This window comes from Pezoporus wallicus, unplaced genomic scaffold (genome assembly GCF_028554395.1).
Source record: "Pezoporus wallicus isolate ANWC-B61680 ecotype Strahan unplaced genomic scaffold, APGP_CSIRO_Pwel_v1 contig_8673, whole genome shotgun sequence".
Classification (NCBI taxonomy): Eukaryota; Metazoa; Chordata; class Aves; order Psittaciformes; family Psittacidae; genus Pezoporus; species Pezoporus wallicus.
This window is the reverse complement of record NW_026637196.1, coordinates 1,433,882-1,453,895: the sequence shown is the minus strand read 5'-3', so window position 1 is coordinate 1,453,895 and position 20,014 is coordinate 1,433,882. Positions and strand designations below refer to the sequence as shown.

The 20,014-nt window shown below is 45.0% G+C and overlaps 1 protein-coding gene across 4 annotated transcripts in view; it reads left to right on the top strand.

Annotated features, from left to right (window-relative positions):
* The window catches only part of TYRO3 (TYRO3 protein tyrosine kinase), a 47,763-nt gene that overhangs the window by 14,582 nt on the left and 13,167 nt on the right, over window positions 1-20,014 (top strand). For all 4 annotated transcript variants that reach the window (XM_057403969.1, XM_057403968.1, XM_057403971.1 and 1 more), the window contains 8 exons: window positions 1,333-1,503; window positions 4,528-4,614; window positions 8,533-8,648; window positions 11,458-11,635; window positions 12,447-12,589; window positions 13,890-14,034; window positions 18,179-18,308; window positions 18,941-19,041. In XM_057403969.1, coding sequence (XP_057259952.1) covers window positions 1,333-1,503; window positions 4,528-4,614; window positions 8,533-8,648; window positions 11,458-11,635; window positions 12,447-12,589; window positions 13,890-14,034; window positions 18,179-18,308; window positions 18,941-19,041 — 1,071 coding nt within the window. The remainder of the gene's footprint in view (window positions 1-1,332; window positions 1,504-4,527; window positions 4,615-8,532; window positions 8,649-11,457; window positions 11,636-12,446; window positions 12,590-13,889; window positions 14,035-18,178; window positions 18,309-18,940; window positions 19,042-20,014) is intronic.

Below are 20,014 nucleotides of genomic sequence, written 5' to 3'. Positions count from 1 at the left end.
TTGGAGAAGGAGGGCAAAGCAGATGGAGATGTCACAGCTGGAATATGGGAAGTTTATTCACTTTTATTGTTCATGTATGACTGCAATAAAAAAACATGAAATAAAACGTGTAAGCACAAACCAGCAGTAAATCCTGCTGATGGATTTGCCTGTGCTGAGCATTAGCCTTTGCACAGATAGGCGCCAGCATTCCCAAAGGGACCTATTTTTGGACCTGTTCTATTTTGCTCATTTATTTGCCACTCCAAAGCGAGTGTCAAGGAGGTGAGGAAGGCACAAAGAAACTGCCACCTGGAAGACACAGACAGCGACTGGACAGACTGAGGACACCGCTTCAGCTGGAGTCTCAGTAAAGTGTTGGGTATAAAAGCAAACTCAGTGTTTCTCAGGGCCTCAACTCTTCTACCAGCCACCAGAAGCACATGCTGGGCCCTGCAGGGACAGCACTGGTGCTGATGGCTGGTGGATTTTGTGTTACTGGTTTGGAGCACTGAGACTGCAAGAGCATTGCCTATAAAAGGAACCACACGTCTTGATGTGTTGTTACGCTCAGCTATTGCCGCTTGGAGATGACCTGAGGCAGTTAGCACTGCAGCTGTGTTTTGTTCCCTATGGGCCTGATGGAAGGCTGGTTGTACCAAGCAGGAATCTTTGCGCGGTTGGGAACAGATAGCTATCAAGAGAGCTACGTGCATGGATCGCCTTCAGCTCTGAAACAAATTACCCCTCACTCCAAGGCAGGAGTTCTTGTGGTGTCGGAGAGCGCTGGAAGGTGGCTCCAGTCAGTTAAGCTGTGGAGAGAGCATTGTAAATGATCCCAGTCTAGCATCAGGGCAGATTCTTTCCTCATTCACTGGTTTGTTACAGCCACTAGTTCAACACAGTCACCGGCTTCAGTTTTTCATGCATGTCAAGGAGTATCTTGCAGCTGGTCTTTTAAAGTGGTGTTTGCCACCGCTGAAGTTATTGACTGTTGCCTCTTTAAACTCCAGTCTCTCCAGCTGAAAAATTGAGCAAATACTGCCACTAAAACTACTTCACTGGGGAGACTTGAGGGAGACTCAGTGGAAAAGGTTTTTCAAAGGCATTTTGGGAAGCAAACACTCTTATCTCTGACTTCTTCTAGTGGGAGTATGTAGATGTTCCTGCCCTGAGGTGCTCCAGTGTATCTGACCCCTGGTTCTTGTGAAGGGTAAGCCCGTCACAAGAGGGAGTCGGATTAGGCACAGGGGCATGGCCGATGGGTGTCCTATATCGGGCACTGGTATCAGTAGAAATAAACAGAAGACAGGAATCGTTCCAGTTATTATCACTTGTCTGTTGCTTTTCTAGGTGTGCCCTACTTTACTGTGGAACCTGAGGATGTGTCCGTGTCCCCTAATGTCCCATTTCATATGGCCTGTGCTGCTGTTGGTCCCCCTGAACCAGTGACAATTGTCTGGTGGATGGGAGACTCTAGAGTGGGGCTTCCAGACATCTCCCCCTCCATCTTAAATGTGTCAGGTAAGGCTGCTACCGATCCAGGGGATCACTTTGAGCATCAGAAGCAGAGAGCTCTCTTCTGATCATGCCTAGTGATACCGGGTAGCCACATAGTGTGAGAATGGTCTTTGACTGTAATTGAGAGTTGAGAGATAACTATCATCACATACAAAGCCGGATCATCTGAGAGGTGATTGTTGCTTTGTGTATTTTCTGCTGGTTTGAGGCACACAGGTTTGGGTGGGACTGGTAATGGGATAAGGATACTACAGGATACATGCATTCATTGGGTGCTTCTTTTGTTCCACCTCCTGGAAGGTGTTCATGGTTCTATTAAGTGACTCAATTGGTGACATTTAGCTTGATGGCATTCACATGCAAGATCATGCTTCTGCGCACAGCCATGTCACACACACTGCTTTCCTCTTCTCCTGCTCTCTGTTCTTGCATGCCTGCTGGAAGCTGTAATTGTTAAACCCTGATTGCCTCATGTAATTGACGCTTTTAGTGCAGTTATATTGGTGCTGAAGTGGGCTGGTTGATGTCAGAGACCAAGGTTTGCCCTACAGCAGGCACTAGGTGCATGGAGGTGAGCCTGCCTCTCCCAGCAGTGTCAGCTGCAGAACTTGGAGCCAGGACGTGTCCATGTTTCTCTCCAGCCCCACTTTCAGGGAAGGGCAATGTATCTCTACCAGGACCTGACTGCATTATTCTTGTAGTTACCTCCTACAGGTAACTTCAGTTAGTTGTTGAACAGCTTTGTGATACTTCTCTTTGCTGTATTTTATTGTTCTCAGCAGCCCTGAGCCAAAGTTAACTATTTAGAAAGAAAAGGTTTTATGACAGAGTCATCTCTGGGGCCTCTTCATCAGTGTTAATACAGTTACACCCAGGGGGAGTTTCTTTCTCGATATCTTGACATCTTTGGCCATCGTTTTTTGTTATCTAGCCCTATTCAGCTTTCCCTTAGAACTTAATTTATATGCAAATCAAAACCTGATTTTGTGATTTGCAGTGGTTTATAATCTGCTCCCTCTCTTATATAGCCAATCAATGCTCTTCCAAGTTGGAAATGAAAACTGCTCCCTTATGATATAATCTGCCTGTTGAAATGGAGACTGGGAAGACTGATACTCAAAAGGGGAAAGACAATAAAGAAATAAGTCTCCCTTCTTCCAGTGAACTCATCCCATGGTGCCCCACACAACTTCTGTCATTGTGGGGCAGTGGCAGAGAGGCCGAAAGAAGGGCATCTGCTCCTAGTGATTCTCCAAATGAATTGCTATTATATATAGTCATCATCGGTGCCTTTCTTTGCCCCTTTTAGTGTTCTCTGAGATACTCCTTGTCTTTGCAAAAACGTGTAGCAAACACAAGCTACATGGTCAGATTGCCAAAGCACGTCAAAAATGATGGTAAGGAAACAAGGATTGCTAGCTAAAGAAAATACCAAATTCTGAAGAAAATAATAATAAAGTACTGGCTAGAAAGCAAACATTTAGAAGGTTCAGCAAGCAGTTGGTTTGGTTTAAGGGATTGTTGGGTTTGGGAAGCAGAGCTGGTAATGGTGCTAGAGAGCAAGGAGATCTTGGTTTGTGGTGTGTTTTGTGTTTTCCTCAGGGCAGGGCTGTGTTTGGTTCTGTCTTTGGGACATGCCTAGCACGTCAGTTTGTGCTCTGCTCTGCTGCCTGGCCTTCTGCCTGCTGGCAGCATTTTCCTCTGGTTCACTGGGGTGAATGGAAGAAGATAAAATACTTTGCTCTTTCATTTCAAAGCAGTCCCTCCTCTCTTCCACTACACCTTCTTTGCAATGATGTTAATCTCAGGTTTGGGAGTTGAATCAAAGGGCAAAGACAGACACTCTGCGAGCTGCTCCACGCAGCTCTGAAATCTTTTTTCTTCCTAAGCTGGATGATAGAATCCTAGAATCATAGAACAGTTTGGCTTGGAAAGGACCTTAAGATCATCCAGTTCCAACCCCCCTGCCATGGGCAGGGACACCTCACACTGAACCATGTCTCCCAAGGCTCTGTCCAACCTGGCCTTGAACACTGCCAGGGATGAAGCGTTCACAGCTTCCCTGGGCAACCCATTCCAGTGCCTCACCACCCTCACAGTAAAGAACTTTGTCCTTATACCCAATCTAAACTTCCCCTGTTTAAGTTTTAACCTGTTACCCCTTGTCCTATCACTACAGTCCCTAATGAAGAGTCCCTTCCCAGCATCCTTGTAGGCCCCCTTCAGATACTGGATGTTCATAGCTTACTCAACATCTCTCAGATAGTCTTGTAAGGCAGCTGAGGGCCAAGTCAAGTGAAAACATAGGCTGGACACATTTCTTCAGGCAGCTTTGTAGATCTTAGATCTGTCTCAGTTCTGATTAATTATCAATGCCTATCTAAATCTTGGAGCAGCCAGCCATCGGTATGATGCCACGTTCCAGCCCTGTGCGATGGATGGATGCTAACAGAAGAGAGGGAACGTAATCCTCACTTGTATAATATCATCCCTGGAAAGTGCCTCAGTGCTCATGCCATAGCATTCTGCTTCAACTTCTTTGCATATCTTCAGAAGTCTGATGCAAAGTGAGGGACAGGTGGGCATTAGCTTGAAATCTGCAGCATCTAGCTGGAGGTTTGCCTTACAGCCCAGTTAGAAGATGGTTGTTGCTCAGGTGGCAGGCTGAAGTCCAGAGCATTGGTTGTTGTATAAGCTCACGGCTCAGCATGATCCTTGCTCCCGAGATGCTCACTAGGATGTAGGAAGTGGACATCTATCAACTGAGCTGCTCTTCTGCCAGATTCACCCTTTTTCAGCGCTTTCTGAAGCTCCCAGGGAAGCTTTGCTACATTCCACACTCACTCCATTAAAAATGTGTTTAGCACATTAATTACATTGAATTCCACATGCCTTTGACTGGCGCCCAGCTCAGCCCGCCAGTTGCTCGTGCAGCTTGAGCTGGATGTCTCACATAATTGAAATCCTGCTGAAGGTTGAAGCTGGATTATATCGCTGTTTGTGTTTCCTTTTTTGGCTGATCTCCAGGTATTAATCAAAGCACAGTTTTCTCCTGCGAAGCTCACAACGTTAAGGGATTGTCTTCATCTCGGACAGCCACTGTTCAAATTAAAGGTGAGAGAGTACAAGAGAACGGGCAAGGGACTCGGGTTTGCTCCCTGGGGAGGGAAAGGAGGGCTCCTAAATGCAAAGGGATGTCTCAAAGCTGCCAGCAACCAGCACCAGTTGGAGCTCTCAGCAGTCAAAACAGTGCTTTGTGCTCTAACAGCAGTTCCCACTTGCTGTGTGGGGCCGTATCCTCTTGAAAATGGGATTCAAGACTGGAAATAGGATGTCAAATAACAGTTTTTCCTGGAAAAGGAGCCAGTCGGAGTAGTCAGATTGCTTATGAGAGATTAAGCTAGATATAAATCTGTAGCTGGGGAAATCTTTCTTTCCTGGAGATAGATGGGTCTTGTTAGAGCTAAAGAGGCCGTTGCTTCTACTTGCTTCAATTGGCATCACATCTCATGCTGAAAAAAGACAAGGAAGGTGGTCACTGGTGGCTGGTAAAGTCTGCTCATCCACATGGGTTTTATGGATTTGATTTTTTTAACTCTTTGCTCTTTAAAAACTCATTCAAAATAAATAATCTGTAGCTTTTGCATGACCAGTTGCCATTTGGAAGTCCCTAAGTTGATGTCATGATTCCTCTCTTCCTCCGGGTGACTGAAACAGGGACGATCAGAGCAATCAGCTCTTCCCCTCCTCTTCATGTTGAGATGCTTCTGCATTTGAATTTTTAGTCATATTTTAATGCACATTAAATGACATGATTATCACTTCCAGGAGAGGCATGTCACAAAAATCGTTTCCTCCAAGTAGTAGCTTATTGCTCAGTGTGAGTAAGAGCACGCGTTTATGTCTGTATCAGAACTCGCAGTTGTATTAGCTAATATTCATTAAAGGGTACCTTCAAATCCAGCTGTAGATCTAGTGTTTGTACAGTGTATTTTTCTTCAGGACATTGTGGTTGCTGCTGTGCCAAGAATGCAGTCTGCTGGACTAGTAAGATTTATAACTTAATTTAAAAATGTTTGGAGTTGTTGCCTTAAAGGCTCGTCTACGCAGGGGAATTAGTTATTGTGGAATATATCTTCTATGGATATTTTTATCCTTTGGATAGAATGTAGTTCACAAAGCTATTGTGCTTTAAAAAATCTCATCAAGCCATAATTTGAAATAACATTTAGCATAAACAAGCTGCCTTTTTTTTAATGTTAACACAGATGACTTTAATCTTTCTTAATGTATGAATATGATGATGGGGTAAAGGCCTCGAATTCTTGCATTTCCAGCAATTATGTTTAGCCAGAAGTGTTCCATGAGGGCCAATTATCAGCTAATGAATCCACACAACCTATCTGGGAGGGATGTTTCACCATCACACAGCTGTGTGCACACACACATGCTTTTAGGGCTAAGGAAGAGCTAGCTTAAGTGATTCAGCTTAAGTGCCCCAGTATGTGGCAAGTCCTAGAGATAAAAGCTGGATCTTAAATAGCAAGTCCAATGCTATAGCTGTAGATGTTCTCACTGTAATACCTCAAAGAGGAGAGTCTGAAAGAGGAGTTATACACTCGGGGAAGCGATGGGGCTCTTTGAAAGAGCAGAAGTTTTGAAGATCTGTTACAGCCCCTTTACAATTAAAGCCAAGCTCCTAACAAGGACATCAGCAGAAACAGGAACAGGCCCAGATAATCTTTGTTTCATCTTTGATTCTATGAACACGTAGGCTTCAATGAAATCACTCCCAGGAGTTGCTGTCCATACATGCACGAACCTCTCTTACCCAGATCCATATGTTAATGAGGACTCATGTCTTCCTACAATTTATTAAACCATTTGTTTCTTCTGTGTTTCCAGAGGCAAATATTTTTGCTAGGACATTTACAAACTGTCAACGTTTCTTCCTATTTGCTGCTGTTGTTGTTCATTATCTATTCTCTGTAGTGCCCACAATGTGCTGGGTATACTCCAAGCAGAAAATTACTGTTATTGTAGCCCACAGTCCCAAGCCATGTACAAAGCCCCATTGTTCCAGCCACTCTACAAGCACAGAGGAAGTTAAGCCTCATTATGTTAACACTCAAGGTCCTGTTTTCAGACTGGCTTTCCTCTATCTACTTCATGTGTGTGGCTAAGGCTTTGAGGGTCGTATCCTGTGTTTCAGAGCACAGAAGGAAACAACAACCCACAAGTTTTTTTCCCAGTGGTTGATGGGGAAATGCAATTTGTAGAAGGGACAGATGCAGCTTTAGGGGAAGGTTCTAGCAAGCCAACCCTCTTCAGTGGCTGTCTCCATTACTGGGTGGATGTGTTGGCAGTTCATTATTTATTCTCACTGATGGTATAGCCAATATCTCCCTTTGCCCTGCCATCCAGTGTTGAAAAATTACATGTTCCTAAACCCAAAAGTTACAAGTGCGTTTACAAAAGACTTGAATTAAGGGCAGTGTTTCAGTGATATCCAAGTAAGCAGTAAGCCCAAGCTGTTTTTCCCCCAAAAAAAGCTTACAAACCTGACTACCCAGCACCAAAAGGGAAAGAAACCAAGACAGAAAAGTCTTGACTCACAAAGGCCTTGCAAAGAACTCATTTGCCCATCTTCCATCCCAGACCCTTGCTCTGCTGCCCAACCTCTCACCCACAAACACTTCTTATCTTGGTGGCAGACCCCTGCCTTGTGTCCTGGTAACTTGTTAACCAGATAACAAAGGCTTTATAGGGTTAATCTGTGGCACCATCTATTCCCTGCCCCATACTCTCCTCTAGGCCATCTGTAGAGACTTAGGAGGGGGACTTTGGTCAATGCCTTTCTTCTACAGAATGGCCCTGTGGAGAAGCTGAAGGCAGTATTGTGGCTGTCCTCGGTGCAGTGAGAGACAAAGGTGCTCTCTAGCAGAATACAAGTTGGAGGTGGAGAAATCCTGGTTTGCAATTACTTTTCCACTGCTGCTTTCCACTGGATATCACTCAGGAGAGGTGGAAAATGCGGTCAGTCACAGACCTTGTCCTGAGGACCACTGGGTTTGTGAAAGAGGACTCTTGAGGGTACAGTTTGTGGAGGTGCTGCAGGAAAAGTATTGCAGCAGCAGCAAAGGATTGTTTGAAATGAGCACAAGATCAGGGGAGAGGTTGGTGTTCATGAGGCCAGTAATTTTGCAGGAGTGAGGTGCCTAAATGAGAACAGACATTTGGGATTGAAGAAGAGGTAATGAGGGTTATATGGGAAAGAATAGGAAGTAACTATGTGGAATTACAGTGGGAGGAAAAGAAAGGGCAAAGGGAAGCATTGAGGATCAAAAGGAAGCCGAAGGGCTCAGGTTGATGTGACAGCACACTGGATGCCTTGCAGTGATGGAGGTGTCTGGTCGGAAAGAGGGGAGGGGGGCAGTGCTCTGGTGCTGCTCTGTGCTGGTAGGAAGCACAAACATCCCACTAAATGGCCAGTTTGGCAATCCTGGTTTTGTTCCTGGCTCTGCCCTTTGCCTCGAACATCCCCTCTGTAAAACAGAGTGCTTTTGAAACCTGAAGGAGGCAGTTTTCAGTCCAGGGTGTTTCAGGGTTTGTAATGGTTTTGGAGTGAGAACCGGGGGAGGGATTTTAAAGCCTCATTTGGTTCACAATGTAGGTCCACAGGCCATTGTGTGCACAGGGCTGGGTCATTCATTGCAATGGAGGGGGCAGGGAAGAGGGCTGAGTAGCCAAGGTGTAAACATCACACACTGGCGCTGCTATCAAAGAGGTCGACCTCTGCCTGTATGTAACAAGTAAGATACATACTATGAAAGAATGGGTGCCAATAGCTTGTTCAATGTTAAAATAATAGTTTAATCCACAACAGCCGGGGGCACTCTCTAAAGATGTGATATTGTTCCATTTCAGTTAGTGATTTCATTGCATAATTTCCAGCCTCAAGCCTCTGCCATTTCCATGTGAATACCTGCTCGATTCTGTGTATACTGAAAGGCCTCTTTGTTTCCTTTCTAGCCATGCCTCTCCAGCCTCTCAATGTAACCGTAAGCCAAGTCACCAGCAGCAATGCCAGTGTGGTCTGGGTGCCAGGATTTGACGGCCGTGCACCCCTCCATTCTTGCACTCTTCAGGTATGGCCCCTCTGGGTTGTCCCCTGCCCTGCATGAAGAATGGGACTCTCCTGAGCCACGACATTGCTTGGGCCATCTTTTGCTCTCCTAACTGCTATACAGTAGTGTTTGAATTCATATTCCACAGCTTTAAAACATGGAAACTTAACAGGATGCGCTCAGGGCATATATGTAGGTGCCAAAGAGCAGGGCATGAAGTTCTGAGCACGGAGTGTCCAGTTGAGAATTTGAGACTGGCCCCATTCTGCCTCCCAGCACATCAGTTATCACGTAATTTGCTCCATGGCAGCTACTCGGTGCAGGGTATGACACAGCAGCACATATGGAGCACATATCGCTCTATGGGAAGTGCCCCTGAGTAGCTGCAGGGTGCTTCTGCTAGCATGGAGCAGCTGGCCCATGATAACTTGTTCCAGTGCAGTGCAGTCCCATGCCAGTTCAACCCTGTGCTTTGTGGTGCCAGGGGAAAAGTTGGGATCCACGCATGCCAGTGAGCCCAAGGGACGAGGAGCTTGCAAAATGTAGGATGTGGTACAGGAAAGGTGGGAATGATGTTGGCAGAAGACACAGACACGTTGGGTTTTTTCATACAAGGTCAGGCCTATTTGAATGTTTCAGTGTAATTTTAAGCCCTACCTCTAAATCTTGGTTGATTTTCCCTTGCCAAAGACCAGAAAATCAAGGGTGATCCTTGAGCTCTACCAGGTGCTGAGAAATCAACATCTTTAGAAAATTGACTGCTTCTTTAGGCTCCTGAGGGAAAAAGGTGCCTGTCCAACGTCAGGCAGAGGTAGTTTCTAGTATTGCACACTTAGAACAGCTGGTAGCAAGCAGTGTGTCATGAAGAAACGGTGGCTCCTGAAGCAGGCTGTGTAAACACAGCCAGGCACATTCCCCATGAATTTATCTGCCAGGTGTCAGTATTGGGCCCCTGTGCTTTCCCTACCGGATTACAACATGAGCTGGAGTGGAATTTCTATGTGGTGTTGCCAACTACACAGAGGAGGATTACAAACACAAGGTACGCTGGAAGCAGCCTAGGTAATTTACTTGCAATCCTCTTTTTATTTGGCAAAGAAACCAGAGATTTCATGCTCTGATGTTTATTCCCTTTCATAAGTAAAAGAAGCCATCATCTTGCCTTAATTCACTGACAGAAATAGTGCCTGAATATAGCTGGTCCCGGTCTCTGGGTTTTGTTGCTGCTTCTGTTCTTGTTCGCAGTTGAAAATGGTGTTCTTCCTCCCTTCTACAATGCGAGTTATCTCCAGTTGGAACAGCCTATTCTCTCTGGCTTGCATGCAGCAATGCTAATCACCCTGGGGTTTGAGTTCCCCCTCACTTTTGGCAGGGGTAAGGAGAAGGGGGATGGGACGTGTGGAAAAGAGGTTGGATGAGAGCAGCTCAGTTTCTGTCCACTCAGCAGTCTCTCACCCCTTTTCTAAGCCTTTTCTGTTCTATTTGGGGAGGACGAAGTTCCTGCTCCTGGATGTGGGAGCAGGGTAACTTGGCAGTAACCCTCCTTGCTTCCTCTGTATCCAGCAATGAGAGGTTTTGAGAGAGGCATTGACCCCCATTTCCATGTGAAAACGATCATGCTGCTGGATCCCCATGATCGCTCCTCTGCTCGCAGCCTCCCAGAAAGAGAAGGGTTATTGAGACTTGGCTGTGGTTTTCTGGCGCTCAGGAATTGCAGAGGGTGCCCCAAGAACACCATGTTCAGGCAGGCAGATTGCTTCTGGGGACACGGTAGGGAATCACCATGCTCAGTGCCTGTTAAACACAAGCCCTGTTCCAGGGCATGCGGGGGACAGATGTAAGAGCACCGACTCTTCAGACTGTTGAACGGAAACACACATCATCAAGCTGACAGGGTTTAACACAAAAGTCTGCTTGTTTTTTCCCTGCTTTGGATGACACTGATAATGACAACAATATGCTTTTCTGTTAAGGAAACTTGAGATCCTTCCGTTTTCTAGCCAAATAAATCAGTGGGCCAAAAGTGTGCGTGAGAGTGACCAGAAGGGCAGGGAGAAAGGCTGCTGTATATAAAGCACATAAAGTCCACATGAGTGTTTCACTTGTCAGTGCAACTTGCTTTTAATCCCAGCTTTTCTATTCCATGTGCACTTGAGAAGGAAGATAGGCTGAGCCTGGCAGCCATGCAGTGATTTCTGCTATTGTCAATACAAAAGCAGGAGCACTGAACCCGTCTGTGCACTGAAAGCACGCAGTGATATCAGATTTAAATTAACATTCATGTTGCTTACAAGTTCAGATTGGGCGGGGGGAAGAGAGAAGGGTTGCAGAAGCTTCTTTGCAGTTTAACTTGAAACAGCTGAACCAAGCCACCAGTGTCTGCAATGCCTTTAATCCACTACAAAACTGGAAATACACAAAAAGGAGCTGAGAAAAAGGTGACACTTGGCAACACGGAGGTTGATGTTGCCCAGGTTTACACAAGTCTCAGAAGCCAACCATAGCACTCAATGCAATGAGCACATTTAGTCTTCTTTAAAGGAAATAATAATCAACTGTAGAATTTGTAACACAGGTAAGGAAATGTTTTAAAGCATGGAACCAAATTTTCAGCTGGTGAAAAATGGTCCTGCCAGAAAGTGATGCCACTGAAACCGAATAAATGCTCCTGATTCTTGGTCTGACAACTCCCTTTTCCATGTTTTAAACATCACTGGTACCATAGTTATTCTTACACATTCCTGAACTAAACATGGAATGGATTCTTACACCTGTGGACCTGTTAGTCATGCGGTGTACAGTAACAGTCTGTGTTTCACTCTCGGCACAGGTAGCTGAGTCATCAGATGGCCAGGAGGTCTCCACTGAAGTCACCCCAGTGCCACCCTTTGCCTATGGGGTGCAAGGCCTGAAGCATTCCACCAACTACAGTGTTCGTGTGCAGTGCAGCAATGAGATGGGCAGCTCCCCTTTCACTGACAGGGTTTATTTCCAGACCCTGGAGCTTGGTAAGCAAATAGCAGACAAGAACAGGAAAGTAGCTCTGAATCTGAAAAAGAGACAATGATGATAAACTTCATTGGACTCCTCCTTGCTAATTTGGGAATGCAGGAAACATTATACGTGCGTTATATGTGGAGACCTCGTAGCAGCCTTCCAGTGTCTGAAGGGGGGCTGTAGGGGTGCTGGGGAGGGACTCTTCATTAGGGACTGTAGTGACAGGACAAGGGGTAACAGGTTCAAACTTAAACAGGGGAAGTTTATATTGGATATGAGGAAGAAGTTCTTTACTGTAAGGGTGGTGAGGCACTGGAATGGGTTGCCCAGGGAAGTTGTGAATTCTCCATCCCTGGCAGTGTTCAAGGCCAGGTTGGACAGAGCCTTGGGTGACATGGTTTAGTGTGAGGTGTCCCTGCCCATGGCAGGGGAGTTGGAACTGGATGATCTTAAGGTCCTTTCCAACCCTAACTGTTCTATGATTCTATACTATCATATTGCTTGTCCACTCCAAGGGTCTCGTAACACCTAACATAATAATATGCAGTCAAATGTGGTTAACATCAGTGGTGCATGATCACAGGGTTTCTTCATGCCGGGCATATGCTCTGTTAGCTCTGAGGGCCTTGGGGTCTTGGAAAGAAATGAGATTCTGACCAACCTTATTTTGTCCTCTTGAAGCAATCATTGTGCTGGTGGCTTGCAGAAGTTGTTCTCTCCCCTCACACTCTCTCTTCCAGCTGATCTCAGGAAAGAGGGTAAAACTGTCTTTGCAGCCATTTTCAGTGTGGATAGTGATTGTGTTCTGTCCTCTGCTTCCAGCTCCAAGCAGCACCCCACAAAATATCCATGTTATTCAAAGAGATCCCGGTCTGATTCTGGAGTGGGAAGGTGTGGCTCCAGATGTGCTCAAAGAAAATGTTCTGGGATACAGGCTGGAGTGGATTCAGGATAATGTAACTCAGGTAACAGATCGAGGGGAGAGCTGAACCACTGGGCTCAGAGTTGGAGAATGTTCACATTTTCTGTTAATTAGGGTTCCTCATCCCTTATCCACACCAGGGACCTAGATTGCTGGTATTGCTTTTGTGTAAATGGATCTATTCCTTGGTATTTGGCCTGAAGAATTAGGCCCATTTCTCCCTTCCTGGCATATTCAGAATTCCTTCACTTGACTGTTCATCTGCAGACAGAGCAGTTCTCTGCCATCCCTCGTACAAGGATAACACAGAGGGAATTTGGTTTGCCTCTATCTCTTCCTAAGTGCTGTCCTGAAGGCAGCTCAGACAGACAGTGCATAATATGGGCTTTCTCTGTTCTCTGACTGGGACTTGGCTTTCCAAATCCCAGCAGCAAGGGTGTATTTAGGAAGTGAATGAGTTGTGCTGTAAATCACAGGAAGAAGGTGGTGGATTCGTTTCTTTCATTTACAGTATGTAGGGAGTTGAAAGGATCCTGTCAGGGTGGAAGGCATTTCATTTCTTCTTCAGCATTGACCTTTCCCAGGTATCTACCTGTCTTTGAAGTTCACAGCATTTCTTATGGTTTCTCACTTCTTAATATGTACTTAGCCAGTGCTTATTAATGATGAACAAGCTTATAATAATAGACAGCTAGAGGGAAAAGAGACTTATTTCCTTTCTGCATGGCCCATTTCATTCTAGGTCAGCACCACTGACTTTGACAATATTTCGAGTTCCCATTGAATTGACATTGTGCCTGTGGTGGCAGCTGGATCTTCAGGGGTTTACTGCAAATTATGTGTATGAAGAAGATCCACGTGTTGGCCTTGTCATCCTAAGTGAAAACCGGCCATGAAATTCAGAAACCATGTGGGATTTGGTCAGCAAGTTAAAACAGACAGACTCCTCCCTTGGATTAAAACTGTCAGATGCTTTGCTGCATGTTAGCGCATCTTTGTGTTTAAACCACAAGCAGTAGGTGTATCTTTTAATAGCAAAATAAGCCCCACATTTCTATAGCAACTCTCACGGAAGGACCTCAAAGGAGAAAATCACTAAACCTCATCTCTTCCACATACCCTGGGAAACTGGGGAAAAATAGCAGTATTTTTGAAGAGAAACCCCAGATGATATTCCAGGGCAAAACTGAGTAGGACCAGCTCCCAGACCTTGTATCACAACTCCCAGCCCTTGTTGTAGCACCAATGAAGTATACAGTCATGGTCTGGTGTAGTTTTAAAGGTGACATGTTGGACTGGATTCCTTTGAAGACAGCTTACAGTTTGTTGCCGTTTGCTCTCAGGGCGAGATGATCGTGCAGGATACAAAAGCTAATCTCACAACATGGAACCCCCTCAAAGACCTGATCATCAGGGTGTGTGTGCTGAACACTGCAGGATGCGGGCCCTGGAGTGACCTCTTCCTGCTTGAAGCCCAAGAGGTCATGGGTGAGTGTCCGTTGCCTTCCCTTCTCTTTGGGGAAGAAAGGCAGAAGTGCTGGGACTGCTGGTTCTCTCTGACTCTTCTCTCTTCAGTGCTTTCAGCTGACTGAGCCACGTGCCTTTATAGAGCAGACTTCATCAAGCAGAGTACAAATAAAATCATATTTAAAGAGCTGGTACAAACAAAACAGCTTCTGGCCACTACTGAGTCTTCTTTAACAGGATTTGCTGTGTTTAGTGCAGAACCTGGCAATAGGAGACACAACAGAAAAGGTGCAAAGGAAAGTCTGAAATCCTTCATTTAGGCTTAAGCCACACACATTTATAAGAGTAAATGTGACAAAAACTCTAACATAGTTCCTCTTCTTTGATTTAATTTGAAGCCATTCCTGACTAGTTTCAGTTGAGCCTGATTTAAACCATGGCCACATGGGGGTTTGTAATGTTTTTACTGAATGTGTTCATACTAAACCAGTTCAGCTCTCTCCCTGGAAAAGCTGAGCTACTGGCAGAAGAGAGAGGTGATGGTACAGAAGCTGTATCATGCAATCTGGACCAGGTGGAAGGGTTTGTTGAGAGCAAAGAACAAGCCATGCATGTGTAGCGTGCATTCCTAGTGATAAAGGGTAGTGAGGCTCATCTGTGCTGGTTTTCTTGCTGCTTGGATTTCACAGTGAATGGGAAGTGGGGGGAATCAGGCTATAGTGAAGGGCAGGATGTCCGATGGGGAGATGAGTAGAAGGGAAAAAAGAATGAAAGACACTGTAAAACAACTAGGGGGAAGACATTCCAAATGAAAATATGGATTGGTGATAAGTCAGTGAGGTGCCAACATGCAAAAACCCCATAGTCTCCTGATGTTTTGTTCCCAGCACCTGTGGCAGGATGAGAGAGCAGTCTCTCATATCTGATGCTGACCCTCCTGCTGCTGCTTTCTTCCCATTCCACATGTCTTTTGAGGAATCACATGGACAATGATCCCTCCACACTTAGGGATGGTAGTGGAAACACGGAGTAGGGTTCTGAGGCCAGCAGGACGTGGGGAATAGGGACAGGGTAGCAGGAGAGAACTGTAGCCTTATTTGCAGTAGTGTATCTAATCCTAGTTTTAATGTGCACATTACTCAGGCCCTTTGGCAACCGGGTTCCTGTGATGAAGTCAGCACTGGTGGCTATGTGTAAGCACATACTCACTGTGGGATCAAAGCCCTCACATTATTTAAAGGAGAATGAAGGGTGCAGAGGTCCAGAGCTGACTCTACGAGAGGCTGGGCATTGGCTCCATCAATTTTTTTCCTCCTGCTTTTTGCTCAGTTATTTTCTGTGGTACCCAAATACAGAGAAAAGTACCTGAAAGGACTAGAATATCCCTTTGCAAACTGGCCAGCACTGCTGGAAGCACCAGGGAATATATAGCATTTTACATGGAGCTGGAATGGGATAAACCTGAAAGCTCAATATGTTTTCTTGGTTTTATATACAAACCACTTCAAAGAAAGTAGCATAAGGAGTGATGCTTGTTTTGGCCAAATGCTGAAAGTACACGTATATTTCTTCACACACATAACAGGCTGGAAATAAAGGTTCACTGTGGAAACACTGACAGGCCTTGAACATCAGAGCTGCAGAAAGGCTGCAGTTTTGTTTCAGGCCTAGTAGAAAATATAAGTTGCTTCCTTTCCCAAAATAGCAAACTGGCACTGGTTGCTTTCTGTGAGAAATGCCAGGGGTGGTTTCTGACTGGCTCCTAGTGCGGCAGTGAGGATGACTAAGCTTGTATAAACTTTAAATCATATTTCTCATCACAGCAAAGGCAGTCAGAGCACCACCCAGCTTATGCAGAGATCTTGTGCACCATTAACAAAGATGACTTTAATATTTCCAGTAGAAACATCATTGCAGAGAGGAACAGAATGGGCTAATAGCTTTCTCCAGTCTGTAATCTTCACGACTGTATGCAGGAGAAGACTCTTGGGTTACACTCTTTGTACACCTTTGTGATGTAAAACCTGCTACAGAAATAAAGGGGGTTCTCTCATCATCAAAGGGTTCCTAAATACTCAAGCTCATCTAATACTGTCTTCTCTCTGCCTTGTGCAGCCTTAAGGCATATGCCTGTTGGAAAATAGGGATGCAGGAGATGGGAAGGAGACAGAGCTGGGGGAGGAAAGGCAACTCAATCTTTACTTGAGCTGCAGCTATCTTCTGTATCTCAGTGGCACTAGTGGGAAGCAATGATCTGTGGGGCAGAGGAGAAGCAGTGAATTTCAGCATTTATTTCTACTTCTGACACATTTGCTATGAACTGTGGGATGTGCTCCTGATTCCTACAGTTCAGAAACAGGGAGAATAACTTAGTTTTGTGTTTGTTTTGTTTTCATCCAGCCTCCTTTTGGAGGTGACCTAAATCTCTGCTCTCTCCCCAGGCCAGCTAGCAGAGAGAGACTAGAAAATAGGCTGAGAAAGGTTTGTCTCACCACAGGGGGAGGGAAACCTCATGGTTTCAGAGAAGACATTTTACATCAGTGTTGTTAGTTGTTTCTGCCCTGATTGTTTGGCAGGAACAGCCCAAACGATTGGTTTGGGGATTGTGGAGAGGGTTCGAGTTACCTTTCATAGCATTTTATTCCACTTCTGTTTCTGATCCCTCTCCCTCCTCATAAGCAGCCTTGAAGGCTGGGGTCAAAAGGTGCAGCAAGAGGGAGTAAGTATCATGAAACTCAGAGCTTATAAAACTCTGTGAGTCACTGATAAGATGCTAGAAAATAGGTGCTAAAGCTCTGGTAATTTGTCTCAAGTGGAGAAGTACCAGTTCTGCTTCTTCAGTGGTCCAGAATTCTGTTTCCTTAAGCTCTACCTGTTAATTAGACTAACACTGCTTCTAAAAAAATTGGGTGATAAGGCTTTACAATGTTACTAGCAATTAAGCCTTAGAAGCCTTTTGCTTGCCAGGACTCTGCCAGTAGGGACGTCTGACTCCTTTTCACATACATCTATGGAGAGGTTCATTCAAATCTCAGCCCATTAACCTAACATCTGTTTTAAGGGCAGATTTGCTTACACTCTGACATATAACAGAAAAGGATTACATACATTGTCAAAGTTGGTTCTTGCTTAGCTCTGGTTTTACCAGAGCACAGTCAACTGCTGAAGGTGAGCACGGGAGCATGAAGATGAAGGAAGGGTTTAAGGACCCGTTACCTGTTTGGAGATACGAAGGCTATACTAGATTTTAATAAACCCATACAAATTATCATGTAATATTTGGTAATAGTATTTGGAGAAGAAATCTCTTGGGGAATTGGATTGATTTCTCTGTTGTTTGCCAAGCATAGATAATATTCTTTTATTCATAACCATTTGCTTATCTTCCTCTCCTGGCAGCTTACTCAGATTGGCAGCATCTCCATTTCTTCTGTAGACAGTTGTAGTCAAAATCATACATATCCTGGGAGCAAATATTAGACCAGAACTGGAACCTGCACGCTGGCTAACTTATTTCTTGCTTTGCATGGCACCTTTTAAAATGCACCTTTTCTTTGGTAGAGACACATTGAGAAGTTGCACCAACCAACCAATAACATTGGGAAGTTACAGCCAATACCAGTCCCATGGCGTGCCCTTCTTTGTGGGAGGGGAAGTGCAAATATTTTCACTGGATTGCAGTTGTCTTTCTCTATTGTCTTTCAAAGTGTTATCCGGTTGGCATTCAGGCAGTACTGAGTAGCCTGGTCAAGGTCCTGCTGCCTGCCTCAAACAGGACGAGGTGAAACCTGCACACAAAATGCTCCTATTAAGCAGCCTTTTTGCTGTGAGAGTCCAGTTTCAAGTGCCCCAGATCATGAGCTCATGTGAAGTAACATAATGTGGAACAGCAAGTGCCTTTTACTTTCTTGAGGCTCACAAGGAAGAACAGATTCTGATAACTGGATGCATCTGCTCTGCCTTTGCTGTGTGAAACAGCTAGTTTTTCTGATGATCGACTGAGTAGCTGTTTATGCCAAATTCCAGTGTACAATAACCCACTGTGTACACCAGACCCAGCAGCATGGCTTTTCCATTGAAAAGCAAATAGGAGAAATGTCCCAGTATGGTCTGTTTACTATTGACAGTCTTCTGTGTCCTGACTGGTGTTTTCTTCATCATCTAGGTGGCCAGAGACAACCTCCTTATGGAACATCCTGGGTCCCTGTGGCATTGGGCATTCTCACAGCTCTGGTCACGGCTGTTGCCCTGGCTCTTATTCTCCTTAGGAAAAGAAGAAAGGAAACTCGATTTGGGTAAGGGAGGTTCTTGTGTTGGTTAGACAGAACGCTGAAAATACAGTAGAAAAAGCTAGGCTTTAATAGAATATGGAAATATAAACTAGATAAACATAACTCTGTAAGTTCTTAGCATTGTTGCTTAAGAGACTCAAAGAGAAAAGACCCACAGATGAATCATTTTCTGTGTTCTTAGGGGCTGGGCCTTTTATCCCATGCCAATTTTCAGGCTAGCAGCTTCTTGTAACTTCCTGACTGCCCAGAGCTCACTGGATCCCCAGAAGTCTCCTTTCCATCACCTCTGACACTTGGCTGTGGGTTGCTTTCTGCTGCAAGCAAGGTTCCTGTTCTTTTCAGAGTCTCACAAACCTCTCACAGCAGCATCTCTGTTTATGTGTCTCTTGCAGCCTGCCCCAACCTGGGCACTTAGGATAAGTGATTCCCCTCTTTCCAAGGGCTCTCACCTCCTCTAAGTTCATCAACAAGGCAGCATAAACCCATCATTCCTCCTCTTTGACTCTTTAGCAAAACAATCTGTAGTATTCATATGGCAAGGGATAAGAAATCATCTGTACTGTTCAAGACACCCTTTTAGAAGTGAATGGCCCTGTAAGTAACCATGGTCCTTGTGTGTCTTTTCTGCCTTCTAGCCATGCCTTTGGCAGTGTGGTTGGCAGAGGGGATCCAGCAGTCCATTTCAGAGCTGCCAGGTCTTTCAACAGGGAAGGTCCAGAGCTCATTGAAGCAACATGTAAGTAAAATGACGTGAGTGATTCTGCTTGAGAAACTGTGTTCATGCATGTACTATACTGCTCTGTTTTCCCTGACACTGATGGTTTGGACCAAGAACATGTGATCAATTTACACAAGGAGGTTTAGACAGTGTGGGTGGCAGAGGTGAAAGGCCAGAATTACTGTTGCCATACCAATTACAGAGCACTTGCTAATTACAGATACAGTCATTGGGTATATTAGTGGGAGGCATAAATTCACCACTCCCCTGCCCCAGTTTCACACTACTGTGACTCCTTCTACTGTAATATTATGCAACAGTGAGATAAATATGGCTCAACAATAACAGCATGCTTTAAACTCAGTGCTGAGCTGTGCTACAAGCATGAACCAATTAATCAGTCTTGGAACACCAGGAATTCATAACTTCTCAAACAGGAGATCGAATCCCAGGAATGGCCAGAGTTAAGATGATCCATTTCTGTCTCTATGTTCAGTAATGCCATGGCTCTCTGTAGCTGCGTTGCATGCCTGGGTTACAATGATGAAGTTCACTTCTCTGGGTTTAGAGGCCCCTCCATTAAATCTAGTGACCATAAACTGTTGGACATTGTGTTATCCTCTCAACCAGGTACTGTGAGACTTGTACTTAAAATAGTCTGAGAGACAATCATTGAAACTGGTGCAGCTCCATCAGCTTAAATGAAGCTGTGTGAACCAGTGTCTATCAATGTCCTTTCTCACTGGATTTTGTCTTCTCAGGGTTACTTACAGTACTTCTGTATTCCTGTTGCCCTTGGTGTGTTCAAGGATGGTGTTATCACAATCTTCCCTGTTCAGTACTGTTGGTGAGGCTAGAGGACATGGACGGGAGCTCTGTCTTTTTCGTTTTCATGCTTCCAGTATGGGAATCAGATTGGAGATGGAGATAAGAACAGGCAATTCTTGATGTTGTGAGAGAACATTCAAGTATCCCTTATTTGACTCTTCCT